This window comes from Triturus cristatus, chromosome 4_1, assembly GCF_964204655.1.
Source record: "Triturus cristatus chromosome 4_1, aTriCri1.1, whole genome shotgun sequence".
In the NCBI taxonomy this organism is placed as follows: Eukaryota; Metazoa; Chordata; class Amphibia; order Caudata; family Salamandridae; genus Triturus; species Triturus cristatus.
The window spans coordinates 99,010,120-99,026,181 of record NC_140585.1 but is presented as its reverse complement, the minus strand read 5'-3'; the positions used below and the strand labels follow the sequence as shown (position 1 = coordinate 99,026,181).

Below are 16,062 nucleotides of genomic sequence, written 5' to 3'. Positions count from 1 at the left end.
TTGATGCAGTAGAGTAGTGCGTGCCACATTGAATCGCACATATTAGAAGGGTGGACTTGAGGCACCTAGAATGGAGCTCTATTATTATGCCGCTCATCTACAGCAAGCTGTGAGATGGTTTGCTGAGGGGGACAACTGGGAAAAGAGGCTACTCCAGGATAGAGTGCAGGTCACGAGCTTGCTGTCCCTCCTCTTGCAGGGCATCGGCACCCCTGTTGGGTTGCCATATGTGGTCAGACAGACTGCGTGCGTTTGGCAAACATTTGCGGAGCGAATTTTGAAACAAGTCCCGTTTCATCTGGAATTGTCGGCCTGGGACATTGCACCAGTTAGGAGTGTGATGTTCAATATGTCATACCGGGTGTGGCGAGAGGGGGGTTGCCACGTGCTCGCGGATCTGTGCTCGGGTGAGAGCTTTATTACGTTCAAACAAGCTTGTGACAACTTTGAAATAGGACAGGGACAATATGCTGCCGTAGCCAATATATTTAAAGAAATATGGCCCACGTATCCAGCAATTCCACAACTCAGCCAGGTACTAAACATCTTACTCACGTGCAGGGCTGGAAGACGCACCATATTACTGCTATAAAGGGCCATGAGGGAGGACTCCAGTGCTCCCCCTCCCGGGTATTTGCCACTTGGAAAGCAGACCTGGAGTTGCCACTGGAGGATAAGGACTTGAGGGCGGTGGGTACACACACACACAGATGGTCTCCTGTAATGCCTGATTCCGGTTAATTCACTACAATCACATGCACTACACATATATGACCCCGGAGAAACTACAACGCTTGGCCCCCAATAGGTCCAGCTTGTGTCCCAGGTGCCACAAGGCAGGCGCCAATTTTCTGCACTTGGCTTGGGAATGCCCCGAGGTCAGTAGCTTCTGGACGGAGGAGGTGGAGCGGATCAGAGGCAATGTGAATAGGCGGGTGCAGTTGACACCCTCCCAGTGCCTATTGGGGTTAATAAGGAATCCCAAAAAGCAAAGCAAGATAGTATACAGACTCCAACAATTACTTTAGTGCTAGTGAGGCACAGAACTGCTATTGTGTGGATGGGGGCAACGGCTCCCGAGGTCTCGGCATGGATACGAGATGTGCGCAAATGGATATTAGCTGAAGAGGTGCATATGAACAGGTGCCACAACGATGAAAAATTGGATGATGATTTAAGACTTTGAAGGGAAAGCTGTCATGATTTACTGGCAAATGGCCTACAGTCAGGTTCCCAAAACACATTAGTAGTGGGCATCCAAGCAGGAACTGAAGAAGAGGAGGACAATTAAATCTTTGATACACCTGTCAAATGATTGTTGGTTGGGAGGATTAGTGGTTGGACCGATTTCCAGAACTGTACCACCATTCTTTATGACTGCATGATTCCTTTTTTGCTGGTATTGGTTGCACACCTCTATTGTGGTATTGTATAAAACTATAAATAAAGTTTCTAAAAAAAATGCATAGTAATACTGAGTGCAGGCTAAAACATTGTTTCACAGATACAAGTTTACCCCAAAATTCTGACACTGTCATACCAGAGGTTATTCAGATTCAGGGTCAAAAGTCATATGATGTCGCTTCCTGTGATGGCATTAAGGTACTTCCCAAAAAACAAAAAGTATCCCCTCTGGAACTAGGCTGGTTCCTTCGCAAACAGAGAAGAGATTGGGGGTGGTTGGTACACCAAAATGGCACCACACCCACTGCTGTGGGTAGGAAGGGAAAGAGACCCTTTTTCTTTTAATAACCCTCTCTCACTCTAGTAGTGACATGCTTCAGCATTGGGTTCACCCCAACTCCTAAAGGTCACCCACTCCAAAAGTATCCTTTATTAACGGGGTGGGAGGGAAGGTTAAAAATAGTATAGGGGACTACAGGATGTTATGGTCCTATGAACCTAGAACACCAACGTGTTTCAGCCCTTACCTAATGGCCTATTTGAGGTCCTGTGCTTTCGTCACGGTAGGTAGCGAAGAAGTCACTTCCCCCGACGACGGGAATAATGTGTGCTTGCAATTTGCATACGAAAGAAACTAAAGACAGTCGTATAATTGCTGCATTTTTTGAGGGAATTACCTGAAAGAAAAACCATGGTGCTGAAGTACATGCTGTAGTATATGTTATCAAGCCAATAGTAAGCGTACCGTTGTATTGAAACTCTGCAGTGCAATCCCCAAGCAATATAAGTGCCAATTGTGACAGTTTCAGGTATCAATACTAGGATGGCCCCATTTTTTGGTGGTCTTAGTGATATCAACAATATATGTATTCACCCACACAAAATATTATTTGGATTTGCAAATCAAAATGAGTGAATTGAGCGTGATTTCACACAGGTGTTCTCATTCACATGACAGCCTTCAATATAGGGCAACTCACACTTACAACAACATTCAAAATTTCACTTGTGTAAATATTAATTTAAAGTTTATACTGTACAGAATGGTCTGCTTGCCTACTATTGGCTTGATAACATATATTACAGCCTGTACTTCTGCACCATGTAATTTCTTGCAGGTAATGCCCTTAAAGGTTGCGGCAAGTACATGCCTGTCTTTAATTTCTTTTGCATGCAAATTGCAAGCAAAACGTTATTCACATCTTCGGGGGAAGTGACTTCTTTGCTACCCACCCTGACGAAAGCCCAGGACCTCAAATAGGCCGTTAGTTAATGGCTGAAACATGTTGGTGTATTAGGGTCATAGGAGCATAACATCCTGCAGTTCCATATACTATTTTTAACCTTCCCTCTCACCCCGCTAAGAAAGGATACTTTTGGAGTGTGTGAAGAATTTTATCTTTAAAGTTATGCCCCATACACCCTATCTTCATAAGTGCTCCCTGAAATATGGTTGAGCCCACCCCGAACTTTAGGAGTTGGGGTGAACCCAATGATGGAGCATGTCACTTCTAGTGTGAGTGAGGGTTATTAAAAGAAAAAGGCTCTCTTTCTTTTCCCACCCACAGTAGTGGGTGCAGTGACATTTTGGTGTACCAACCACCCCCCAATCTCTTCTCTGTTTCTGCACCAGAACCAGCCTAGTTCCAGAGGGGATACTTTTTTTTCTGAGCCTTTGTCAGGGAGGACGTATCCCTTCAATCCTCTACATTGAGGACCTCTCTACCCTGCTAGGGTCCCCATCCGAGATCCTTAACTTGTGTATAAAGATTAAGGTACTCACGCCACCCCTGGTAATTTGGTGATTCGATGTCCATAGCTGATAAGTAACAGCACAGTAGTTGAAGTCCAACGTAGGACTGTGCAGGATTCTCACAAGGCAGTAGTTATTGCAGTACATGGACCAGTGCACCATTCAAGCAGCATAACAATTATAAGTCAAATCGGGTCAGTGGATAAATCATGCAACACAGTAATTGCGGCAGACATTGGCCCAGTGCAGATATCACTCAGTACGGCAGTTGCCGCACAAGAGGGACTGGTACAGTTTGTGACAGCAACTGCTTGGAGAAGCCAGGAGAGACATTGCAGTACAGGTCACTTCTGGCTTCACTCTCTCAAAACCATCAGCTTTTACTTGTTTTCTGTCAACCAAGAAGATGCTTGGAATATTTTTCAATATAGTCTCTTCTAAGGATCAAGTGGATTCCTTTCCTCACACAGCAGTCAGATTTCCCTGAACTAGAGTGATTCTCTACTCTTCCAGTAGGCGTCAGCTGATGTCACCTCATCTTTGGGAGACTGATTGTAACACTAATGCCAGTCCTGGGCACACAGCAGTCCTCCAAGTACTTTGCAGACAACTTCCTTCCTTGTTCATGAAGCATTTGTAACTGGAACAAAGGGGCGGTTTCAGCCCCACATTTATATACATTTTCTAGACAGGAGATGTGGATCCACTGTCTCAAACTTCAGAACCGGTTTGGGGGTAGACCAGTTTTAAGGGTCCTCATGGATGTGCTAGTTATAATTAGAGGTATGTGAAATTATGTCTGTGAGACATTTCCCTCAGCTACATGGGCTTTGCAAAATACACTATGCCGCTGTCAATCTTGATGTTTTGTACTTAAAATAAAACATGTATCCAGGAGGGATCCAGGAGGCTGGATATATCCCCTTGAATGTCCCCCTCTGTCACTTGGTGTGCATAGCGAGGAGCTCGGGATATTGGCTCCGTGCTCTAGACCTCCATGTCTCAAAGTGCACAGGAGGACGGGGAGGGCTCCTCTGCTCGGTAGGGTAAGAAGTGCTGACTGGGCCCTGAGTCAGAGCTCTGATTGGCTCTGGGGTAGAAGCCCCCCATCCTAGGTTCCACTAACTGGCCTGCTTGCACTGGCAACTAGAGGGCTCTCCTGCTTGGCTGGAATAAGAAGCTCTAACCGGGTCAGGGTTTCAGTGACCTCTGCTGTGGAAGTCCCCATTCTGAGTTGGCTTCTCTGGGCAACAATGTCACAAAGTCCAGGGATGTGGTTCTTCAGGCCCTGTGAGGACTCTGCTACTTGGCTGTTTGAGAAGCTCTGACCGGGCCCTGGGACAGTGTTCAGGTTGGCATGAGGGTGACAGCTTTTGTCCCTGGGCTCCATTCCCTGAACTGCTCTGTCCCAAAGTGCCCAGATGAGTCTTGCTGGCACCAGAATGGCTCCCTTCCTTGATTGGGTAAAATTTCTATGACCAGGCAGTAGGTCAGAGATCTGACAAACCCTGGGCTATATTCTCCAAGTCATTGTCACACTTAGAGCCCAGGATGGGGTTCCACAGGTCCAGGGAGTATTCTCCTGCTTAGTTAGGATTAGAAGCTCTGACCAGCCCCAGGCCAGAGCTCCGGTTGGCATGGGGGTGGAAGCACCCTAACATGGACTCCCTTCCCTTGACCTCTTTGTTGCAAAGTGCCTAGGACAGGATCCGACAGGCACTGGGAAGACACCTCAACTTGGTAGGGTTAGGAAGCTTTAACCAGACCCTGGCTCCAAGCTCCCTCTGGCACACGGAAAAGACCCCGTCCCTGCGTTCCGTTCTCCCTCCTGCCGTGTCTCTAAGTGCATAAGACGGTGTCCCACTGACCTCAGTAGGATTGCCCTGTTAGGCTGGGATAGGAGGTTTTGGCCAGTTCTTAGGTCAGAGCATCAGCTGGCCTTGGGGGTGGAAGCCACCTTCTGTGGGCTCTCTTCTCTAGACTAGCGTGGCTATTAGAGCACAGGAAGGGGTCTCATAGGGCCTTGGAGGACTCCTCTGCTTAGCCAGGTAAAAATAACTCTCAGGTCTCAGGCCACAGCTCCAGCTGGTCCAGTGGTTTGAATCCCCAGCCCACTCTTGTTGCAGAGTACCCAGGATGGGGCTACACAGGTCCCAGTAGGGTTCCCTGCACTGCTGTGGTAAAAAGGAGCATCTGTGCACAGGGTCAGAGCTCTGCGAGTCCCTTACCACAGACCTCTGCCTGAGCCCCAGCTTGGGGTCCAGGAACCTGTTCCGGGAAGCCCCTGGCGCCTTCAAGGATGAGCTGAATCTGATTCATGCTGTGACCAGATGGCTATCCTTCAAGCCCTCTCTTTTAGTGTGACATCTGGTCGCACATGAGGTAGTAGACTGGACCTTTAGATGGGGCGCCGGGAAGAATTTGCCATTTACAAATAGACTGAAGTCTTGGACAGGTATCTGTTGGATCATTCTCTGCAGCTTGTGATGCTGATAGTGGCACAACATTGGCCTCAAATAAAACGTTGGTGTCTGTAAATGGAGATATTGACAGATAGGGTATTCATAAAATAAGTCTGAGCTTATACCACCTCATTCTTTGGAGAGAACCCGGGCTCTGTGAGTATCAAAATGCTAGAGTGGGAAGCATACAAGGTGGCCCTTCAGGGGAAATGACTGCCTGAAGTAACAGACAAATTGAGAGGGATCTCACTGACCTGGAGAGCAAGTTGACGCACCAGGATAAACAAAGCAGCCAGGCATCCCGCTCTGCAGTAGTTGGCTGCTCTAAACAGACTGGAAAATTAATCTGCACTTAGTATAGACAACAACTGTTTCAGGAGGACGATAAATCCCAGAAGCTATTAGCATGGCTTCTGCAGAGAGATAGAACCCATACACATAAGAGTAATTGGAATGCTACCTTGCTGAGATGGCTCTGCCTCATCTCACAGAGGAGCAGTGACAGGCTTTGGAGATGCCATTGGAACTGGAGGAACTTTAAGGAGCTCTGGCTGACATGCCCTGGGCTAAAACTCCTGGACCAGATGGGCTCCCAATGGAGTTCTCTATCACCTACTGCCTGACTGTATCCTGGAAAAGTTAATGCAGGTATTTCTGAAAGAGAAAGAGAGACAGGAACCCAAACACCCTCTATAAGGAACGTAGTAATGTTCCTTATCCCCAAGGAGTGCAGAGACCCATGTGAGCTCGCCTCCCATCAACCGCTGTCGATGCTGAACACAGATTTGAAGTTACTACGTAAGCTCCTGGCACACAGATTCCTCCAAGTGGTGGGAGCCCTTAGTACTTCCTGACCAAGTAGGCTTTATCCCTGGCAGAAGTACGATGAACAAAACCAGGCGCTTGAACCATGTGTTGCACGAGCTGGAGTCTCCCAATGAGGCCTGTGCACTCGCAATCTTGGACTTGGAATGTGAGTTTTACACCATAGGCTGCCATTATATGTGGGAGGTCCTCCAGCAAATGGGGTTTGGACTGCGATTTATGAGGTGGTTGAAACTTCTCCACAGGAACCCGATGGTAAGAGGGCGTAAGAAAGGGTTGGTTTCTGAATCCTGTAGGCTAAGAAGGGACACCAGACAGGGGTGCCCCATCTCACTGCTGCGTTTTGCGCTCACAGTGGAAAGGAGACAATTGTAGGGAAGAAAAACATTTAAGATTGAAGAGTAAAAAATATACACCTGCCAGCAGAAGGTCCTAGAAGACAAACTAAAATAGTATTAATGCACTAATGCTAGTGAGAGAGGAAGTGTACCCCACTTGGTACTATCGGGCAAGGGAACAGAGATTTAAAAGACAAGTACTGGGCAACCATGCTTTTGCTTTCGACTGTAACTGATGAGAACCTTGGTATATTTGGACTCAGACTAGGTGCTGGACAGCACCAAAAAAGACCAGCAGATGTCCATCCACCCTATTCATAGTGTATACATGGCTGGACACTCTAACAATGGTGGATGAGACATTTGGGAGTTATCTCACATCCACCTAACTATAAATAAACCCGTAGGTGCTTTGGAAGTGAGAAATGCTATGGACTAATTATTGCAAGTTATACGTTTAGTACAGATGGTGTAATTTCACAGAAGAGAGATATAATTGGTTCTCTATTCCACAAAAGAATGCAGATACTGTAGCAAGGTAGATGTTGTTTGCAAATAGGACATTGAATGGTAGTTACTTTAGTTTATCATGTAGTGTACAATGATGCAATCTAGATGAATAACTCCACAACATAAAAATGAAATGATAGGCAGTGCTGGGCTGCCATTCCACACTGGACACTGTGTCACATTTGGCAGTTGTCCAGTGAGATAGTACCAAGAAGTCTTTACATAGATACTGCCCTAGGAGTTATGATGTTTGTAAATATGTATGTTCTATTTTAAGAGGTGTTGTATTTTAATCTAGGTATATTTTGAATGAATAGCTAACCAACAAATACTGTGATGAAAGCTGTTATACTGCTGTATGTCCAGGGAGATGTGGCTAGAGCTGCTGACTTTGGAACTTGGGAAATTCAAATCCTGGCCTCAGCGCTTGACTCAATAGTGTGTGATTCTAGGCATATCACTTAATGTTCAACAACAGTTCAACAGGGCTGTAACCAACCCCCTTTTGAGGCACCTCCCTGTATGCAAATAAAAGGCAGGGCATGAGTATGTCCCATCTTGGCCTAAGCTTTTCTGGGAGTCCTTTAATCATGCCCTTTAAGGTTTTGTTGAACCTTTCAACTAAACCATTGCATTGTGGGTGATAAGGTGTGGTGAACTTGTAGTTCATTCTACACTCCTTCCACATAGCAGTCAAGTAACTAGACATGAAGTTTGCACCCCTGTCAGATACTAACTCCTTAGGAAAGCCTAATCTTGCGAATACACTCAGGAGAGCTTTTGCCACCACAGATGCTGTAGTGGTCCTTAGGGGAATTGCTTATGGGTACCTGGTGGCAAGATCCACAACCACCAGTATAAACCTGTGCCCAGATGCTGTTTGAGGATCCATGGGACCAACAATGTCAATCCCAACCCTCTCAAAGGGAACCCACAATACATGTAGTGGTATCAGGGGGGCCTTTGTTGTTCCACCTGCCTTGCCACTGGCTTGGCAGGTCACACAGGAGTGACATAACTCCTTAGTATTTTCAAACATGGGGGGCCAGTGAAAGTGAGGGACAATTCTGTCCCAAGTCTTGTTCTGGCCCAGGTGTCCTGCTCGGGGAATATCATGGGCAATAGGAAGCCCCTAAACATCTAAGGTATAACCATCCTCCTGGATGTACCAGCCATGGGGTCTCTACTCTTTGAGTAAAGGAGTCCATCATCTTAATAAACTTTATGGGTGCCACTAGCATTTCCAGCAGCCTCATCAGCAGCTTGCATTCTGAGGGGTTAAAGAGAGGGCCAGGTTTTCTGCTCCTGGCTCAGATCAGACCTGGAAGGGCCCCCCGTCCCCAAGAACTCAACCAGGTCAGGTTCAAGCTTAAAACTCCTCAGGGAGAGTTCCTTCTTCAGGCTCAAGATCATCTCCCTGATGAGACTGATCTGCATTCTGAGTCAGGTGGGAAGGCACTGCCTTAACCCTACTGCTCCTCCTCTTGGGAGGCACCTGGTCCATTATTCCAGAATCCAGGGTCTGTTCAGTTTTAGACATTTTGTCCTGTGACCTAGTCACAGCAAAGACATGAGCAGGGATCCCTAACATTTCTGCATGTGTCCTGAGCTCCTCTTAGATCATTGCCAAGCAAGCACTGTGCTGGTAGGTCTGCACTTACCACAATCTTCTTAAGGCCAGTTACCCCTCCCCAGTAGAAGTTAACAACTGCCAGAGAATGGTCTGTTCTGACATTGCTAGCATTGGTCACTTGGTACATTTCACCAAGTATAATCTGCCCAGGATCCACAAGATCTTTTGTCACCATTGTGACACTTGCTCCTGTGTCCCTGAATGCCCAAGCCTCTACTCCATTTATTAAAGGCTGTTGTCTGTATTTGCCCAGATTACTGGGACTCACAAAGGGGAACATATCCATGCCCCCATCACAGACAAGAACAGCCTGAGTTGGAACTCTGACTAGGCAAGAGTCCAGCTCAGAACCCAGGGTCAACCCTACTACACCCTTATTCTGCACATTGCCACCACATATTGTAGCTATACTAGGGGGAACAGTTGCCTTAGGGGGAATGGTGGCTGGAGTAGATTCCTTGGACTTGGTGCAATCGCTGGTCCATTGAGTTTTCTGTTTACAAATTTTGCACCAAGGTTTCTTTTGGCCTTTTCCCTTGTTAGACTGTCAATCCCCACCTGAAGACGATTTTTGGGGGCCTTGTGAAGACTTCTGGTCTTTACCCTTCTCCCCACCCTTATCGGAGTTTTTAGGATCTTGCTTCTTGGGTTCACCACCTTGGTTCTGTACCTTCTGCCTCACCCTGATTCTGACCCACTTGTCTGCTTTCTTTACCAATTCTTGGGGAGAGGTCAGATCTGAGTCTACCAGGTACTGGTGCAATTATTAAGGATCTGCTCCCTCATAATCAAATTGTACAATCCTTGATAGTCATGCACTTTACTGACAAGTAACCAACCTTCCAGAGCCTTAGTAGCACCATCTACAAAGTCTACCTAGTCCTGAGTCTGTGCCTTTTGGGTATCCCTGAACTTTAACCTGTATTGCTCAGTGGTTAGGCCAAACCCATCAATTAAGGCACTCTTCAGACTGTTGTAATCATCTGACTCCTCTTCTCTAACAGTGAGGGGTTTATCTCTGCCTTTGTCTGCAAAGGAGACATGAGAGGTGACATTAGAATGTTGATAACGTAAGGTTCTATTGTTCAGGAGAGCGGATGACTGGAATAAACTGAGTTCTTCTTACCTCGTCTCTGATGATCCTATCTTCATTACAACAGAGACCCATACGATTGCTGCCCACTGCTCCTGGGGGACCCGTTGTATTTTACAGGCCCTTTCCAGTGCAGTTATTCATTTGTGGATGTCATCCCCACTCTGGTAGGGAGGGACAATCTTATTCAGGTTTTTATGGTCATGAGACCTCTCTCTATCTCTAGAGATGTTGCTGCCACCATGGGACTCTAGTCCCAACTTTTGTTCTAGCTCTGTTGAGCTCTAGGACCTCCTTATCTAGGGCTACCTGCTTCCTTCTGATTTCAAGCTGAGCTTCCTCATACTTAAGCAGTCTCTCCCTTCTCTCCTGAGAGGTTTCCCTCATATGAGAGGAGATTGAGGTCCCTTCAGATGAGTTAGACTGGATAGACTCCACTGAGGGAGATCTTGACCTTCTTGGCCCACCACAAACTCTCCCAGGAGGGACAAAGAGGGGTCCATTATGGTCCTCTCCATTACTGTCTACGGGAGCTGGATTTTTCAGGTCCAGATCATTGTCATCTGCCTGGCCAGCCTCAGAGGTAAGGTCAGTGGGAATTACACCCCTAGGCCCTTCCTCAGTTGCTGTCCCACCCCCTCTGCCTAACCCACCAGATCCTAAAGATCTGCTAAGGTCATCCAGCTTGAGTACCGCTATAAGATACTGGGAATCTTGAAACCCATTGGCTTCTGGCAAAGACCTACAGGTTCCTGGCCTTGAAAACATTACCAGTGTGGCGTGGTGCATTACACTACCTACTCTAGTGTGAACTACTAAACTCTCTTGAGTTGTAGAAAGGCTGTGCTTTCCCTTAACACACAACTCTAAGTTTAGTAGAACTTACTGTATTCAAAAGCTTATATTATATGTACCTAAGGTACCTTTAGTGGTTTTCAGTTAGTTACTCAATTGAGATTACCTGGTAAATCAATAGCAAGCTGGAATCCCATCCGCTGCACACCAATGTGAGAAGTTGGCCTGATATATGCTGTCCACTAGGTATAGTGGGCACCTTGTTTCAGTCCATACAACCCCTTATTGGTTATAGGTTAAGGACAAACTTTATTGAAAGCTATCCTAGTGGTAGCTATGGAGAGCAGCCTCCAGGCTAAGTCTTGAAGGAATGTAAAGCAGCTTGTTTTACCAGTCTATAATCTCTTGAGGCACTAAATGAAAGATATCCACACCAGGTATATATATAAAATATATGTATTTATTACTAAACACACCCTCCTAGTCTCTTTATGAGACTAGAGGTCAAAACACATAAGTTACACTTCAATAATCACAGTAAAATAGCACAAATACATGTCAGGCCCTAGGGGCGAGCCAAACCATATACTAAAATAGTGGTATATGAACCACCATTTAACTAGACACAAGGCCTAGAGCCTGTAGAATCGCTGGGACCCCAAGGAACCACCCAAGGTAGTGAGACAGGGGACCCACGGGGGCCGTGTGCAGTGTGTGAACACAGCCGCGAGCTCCCGTTAGCTTCTATGGGGAAAAGTCGCGGTTAGATTTTTAAAGATTAGGGACACTTAGAAATGAGTCAGGAACAAACCCTTTTGGACTTAGGAAGTTCTATAGATAACACCCACGGGAGCACTGGAGTACTCTTGTTACCTCACCCAGGGAAGCTGGGTGTATAGGTGTCTATTTGTGTCGGGTTGCGTTGCCGATTTCAATGGGAGCTGGTGAAGAAGTGCTGCTGCCGTGAAGATGCAAAGTGTCCGAAGAGATCCAAGCCTGGATTGAATATGAGAAGAATCTGAAAGCAGAGTGGACAGAGTCTGGGTCACTAGCCAGTGACCAGGAAGGCGATGAGCAGATGCCCACCGATGTCGGGTGATTTCAGGTGAAAGAGGTGAAGCTTGACTCTTCAGCCACGAGGCCCAGGAGGCATCGAGGACAACAAGGAGCTGGATTCAAACTGTTCCACAAAGGATGTCGAGTGCTGCAGTGTCGGTGCCCGGATTGGACACAACAAGCCTTGGCAACAGCAACCCACACAGAAACAAGAAAGATGCTTCCGTGCAGACCAGCAAGGTCTGTGGGACTCACCACTTGGTTGGGAGTCAGGGCACGTCTGGAGCAACCAGGGAAGCCCAAGGAAATGCAAAGTTACCCCCTCAGGGACCCATCAGTCAACGGACCAGGGATCGCAAAGGGACCTTGAGATGAAACACAAAATGGCGGCCCACGGGTCACTCGGAATGACCAGGCCAACATTCTTTGGTGGATTCAGTGCTCGAGGTAGGGGCTTCAAGTCATCCTAAGCACGACTTCAAGAGACGTCAGGAAGTTAATGCACTTGCAGAAATGCACGGTGACCAGGAGTTCCAGATCCACACTACTCACGAGGGCTGTGGGTCTCAGCTTTGCTGGGGACTCGGGTCGCCCTCTGTGATGTCTGGAAATCCTCTTCCTGGGCTGCAAATACTTTGGAGTTTGGCGGGAGCTTCGATGATGCAGACAGGCAAATTGCTTCTTTGGTGCCTGCCAAGCAGGGGAGTCACTCCTTGACCCCAAGGGCGATTTCTTCAGTCCTATGATCTCGAGCAGAGCATCGAAGGACCAGGATTCAGCTTCAGAGTTTCGTCCAGGGTAATCTAAAGTCCTAAGGACTGGGGTCCTATACTTACACTAAGGTAGGGGGTTGGACATACTCTGGGGATCCACCTATGGGAGGGTTTGGAAAGAGGGGTGGCTACACCCATTTCCTTTGTCCAGTTTCGCGCCAGAGCAGGGGCTGGAAGCCCCTGAACCGGTTTGAGCTGGACTATGCACAGGGACACTAAATGTGCCCCCAGTGCAGGACTCCAAGGCACTCAGAGAGTGCTCCCACCCAGCCCCAATACACATAATCCTGTCTGGGAGGTGGTTACACCTCTTTGTGACAGAAAACCTATTGTCCAGGCCTCCCCTACCGGAGTTTCGGTCAAAAGCAGGAGGCCAGACCCGTGTCTGTGGCTGCAGCATCCATTTTGTGATGCCAGGTCTCTATTAAGTTTCTACCGGGTATACAAGTGCTGTCATGTCTCTCCCTCTAGAAGGGTGGGATCATACTCCCACACCAGTTACTGGTGTGGGAGTATGATTCCAAGGTGTTTGACAACAAACACGACATGTTTCTGTGCAGCCAGTCCAAAGTTAGCATTTACCGTTTGGTTATAATGCACTTGAGAGTATATGGTCAGGCTTCACTACAAACAGCATCAGAGAAGGGTCTCCAAACGCTGCAGAGGGGCTCTGCTCATGCAGGGGCACCCTCTCACATAAGAACCAAGCACTCTGCCTTCAGGATTGATAAGGCCTACCATAGGAGTGACTTATAGGTTTATATGTGTGTATAAATATAGTGATATAGGTAACCTATATCACAGAAAGGGGTGCATGAACCAGGCTGCAGTAGCACCAGGCTGCAGTAGCAGAACTGTGGTGTCATTTTGTGTGGCTTTCCATGGGTGGCATAATACATGTTTCAGCCCCTGGTAGGCCTCTGGTGTACCTATGCCCTGGGTACATAGTATACCATATACTAGGGACTTATAAGGCCACCTCAGATCCAATCTGAACTGTACCTAAAGTACATGGAATCATTTGAGAGAGGAAGCAGCTAAGCTGGGGCCCTGAATAGCAGGGTCCCAGCCAGACTAAAATTGACAAACCGTGAAACACCAGCAAAAAGTGGGGGTAAACATGTGAAGCAGATCCTACTCTTCTACACAATCTTTATGAATAACTACAAAATATAAAAATGAAATGATAGGAAGTGATGGTTACCTAGTGACATAGCACTAAGAAGTGTTTACATAGATACTACCATAAGAAGTATAGTGTTTGTAATTATGTATGTTCTATTTTAGAATGTGTTGTATTTTAATCTAGAAATACTTTTAATAAATAGCTGCCCAACAAATACTGTGATGAAATCTGACATACTGTGTGTCCAGGGAGATGTGGCTAGAGCTGCTGACTATGGAATCAGGTCTTGACTCAACATTGTGTGATTCTGAGCAAAACACTTGATCTCCCTGCACCTAAAAATGTACAATGCCATGTGTGCATTTGTGTAACTACTCACTTGTTGTACACAATCGTCTCACATTCGCAAAGTAATATCCTTGCTAGGTTAGTGCTATATAAATACCAATGGGCATGTATGGTCAATAATGAACCCATTCTTCCTTACCTTTCTGATCGCAGTTTGTTCCTGTGTATCCTGAGTAACAATCACATTTCCCAGATGAACAAGAGCCATGCATGCAACTGGTCGATGAGCAGTAAGAGGCGTCTGCAGTCGAAGAGAAAAAGCATTGAAAGGAGCAAAATTACTGAGATGTTCACTATCAAAAATGGATAAACAGAGACACAGCTTAGAAGTTGTAGTCTTGTCTCAAGTCTGTTAATCTTAGAAACCTGGTATCAAGTGGTTGTAATAGAAAATTCCATGTTATAGCATTGCACTGTTGGTGACGTGGTAGGATCTAGTAGCACTAGCTTAAGCTCTTTCTCTCCCTTCCTGTATATTCCTGCTAGTCTTAGTTTAAGTTTACTCAGAAATTTACCGCACTCTTTTGGAATCAAAGTCTGCTTCGATAACTAGTAATATACTTTACCTGCACAACCCATGTCAGCACATCTATCCCATGACAACAGCCCTGTATGAGAGGTAATTGATGTAAAATACATTAAAGGGAGGACAATCCAGAACAAACCTTTTTTTTTTTTTAAACTAACAACTCGGCAGGTATATAAAATTTAAAGGATTAGATTTTCAAACATTTTGGGCTGGGTTAGCACCGCAAATGAGACACTAACCAGTGTGGAATGTTTTTGTGAAAATCTACTTTCCAGCGCAAAATTTGTTTGCGCTAAAAAGGACCCTAAAAGTAGTGCAAAGCAGCAGGACAAATGTTTTAATTTCTCCGTGCTTTTGCACTGTGCAGCACACATACAAAGTCGCAAAAACTTTGAAATGTGTCTAGGCATGCTATTTTGCACAGGAAGACTGCCCTTCCTTTAGAAAACCTATGCAGAAGTCACAAACGCACTTTAGTGCTATGACGACTAAGGTGTGTGTGTAGCGCTCTGCAGCTGAAATCAGCGCCACCGCTAGCGAAAGGGGAGTGAGAACTATGACTCTGAAGCTATGGCGCTCTCCTGCTCTCTCACTGTCACTCAGCGCAGCCTCTCTCGGGGCTGCACTGCGTTGCGCGCTTTTAAAAAAAATCTGCCCCAAAGGCTGCTGAAAAGTTTAAAACACATATCCTTTATCTTAATTTGAATATGATTGAGAAAGAGCACTGTAAACATGGAGTCATCTCTATTTTTACTGCAACATCATGAGGATATCAAAGACTGTTAGTGGCATTAATGGTACCCAAATCATTACCTAATACCCATATTCCAAGACTGTTCGTGTCGGACCCTATTCGGAGAGCCATAGTCCAGATCGGGCCTTTAGGGCCTCAACAATTATGGTTGAGGTTGTTTACAAACTGGGTAATGTACAATCCCTTCCAAATTTGACTCTCAGGGCGAACAGGCACAATTTTCCCAGGAAGGTAGTGTGGGGGGCACAAACTCAAAACTTGACAGCCAAAAAACCTCAATATCCTGGCCAGTGTATGTCTTTTTGAAAAAGAGAAATAATTTTGATCATAGTAATACTAAAAACCACGTAATCCAATGGACGTATACAGTGAAACACCCCTGGCCATGATCTCCTGTGTGTATTACATTCCTCCCCTTCTCTTCATGCTCTGTCCACCTGGGCGGCCCTATCTAATACCACTCAGTAAGTTATGGCAGGAAGATTGATTGGGCACAGCTGTGGATTTGGTTCCCCTCATATTCAGTTGCTCGTTATTGGAGCGGGTGCAAAACCATCTTAAGTCTTGACATGCTCCTCCACGCAGTGTAGCAGCTTGGTCCTGACAGCACGCAAGACCTCCAATGTTTGTGTGTTGGCTTGATACCGGTCACAAGAAAGGCTG

At 46.3% G+C, this 16,062-nt stretch overlaps 1 protein-coding gene across 4 annotated transcripts in view; it reads right to left on the bottom strand.

Annotated features, from left to right (window-relative positions):
* LOC146839642 (uncharacterized) overlaps nucleotides 1–16,062 on the bottom strand; it is a 766,602-nt gene that overhangs the window by 290,263 nt on the left and 460,277 nt on the right. For all 4 annotated transcript variants that reach the window (XR_014981114.1, XR_014981115.1, XR_014981116.1 and 1 more), the window contains exon 8: nucleotides 14,256–14,357. Coding sequence is in view for 1 of the 4 variants with exons in the window: in XM_085651730.1 (XP_085507856.1) it covers nucleotides 14,256–14,357 (102 nt within the window). In the remaining 3 variants the exon portion in view is untranslated. The remainder of the gene's footprint in view (nucleotides 1–14,255; nucleotides 14,358–16,062) is intronic.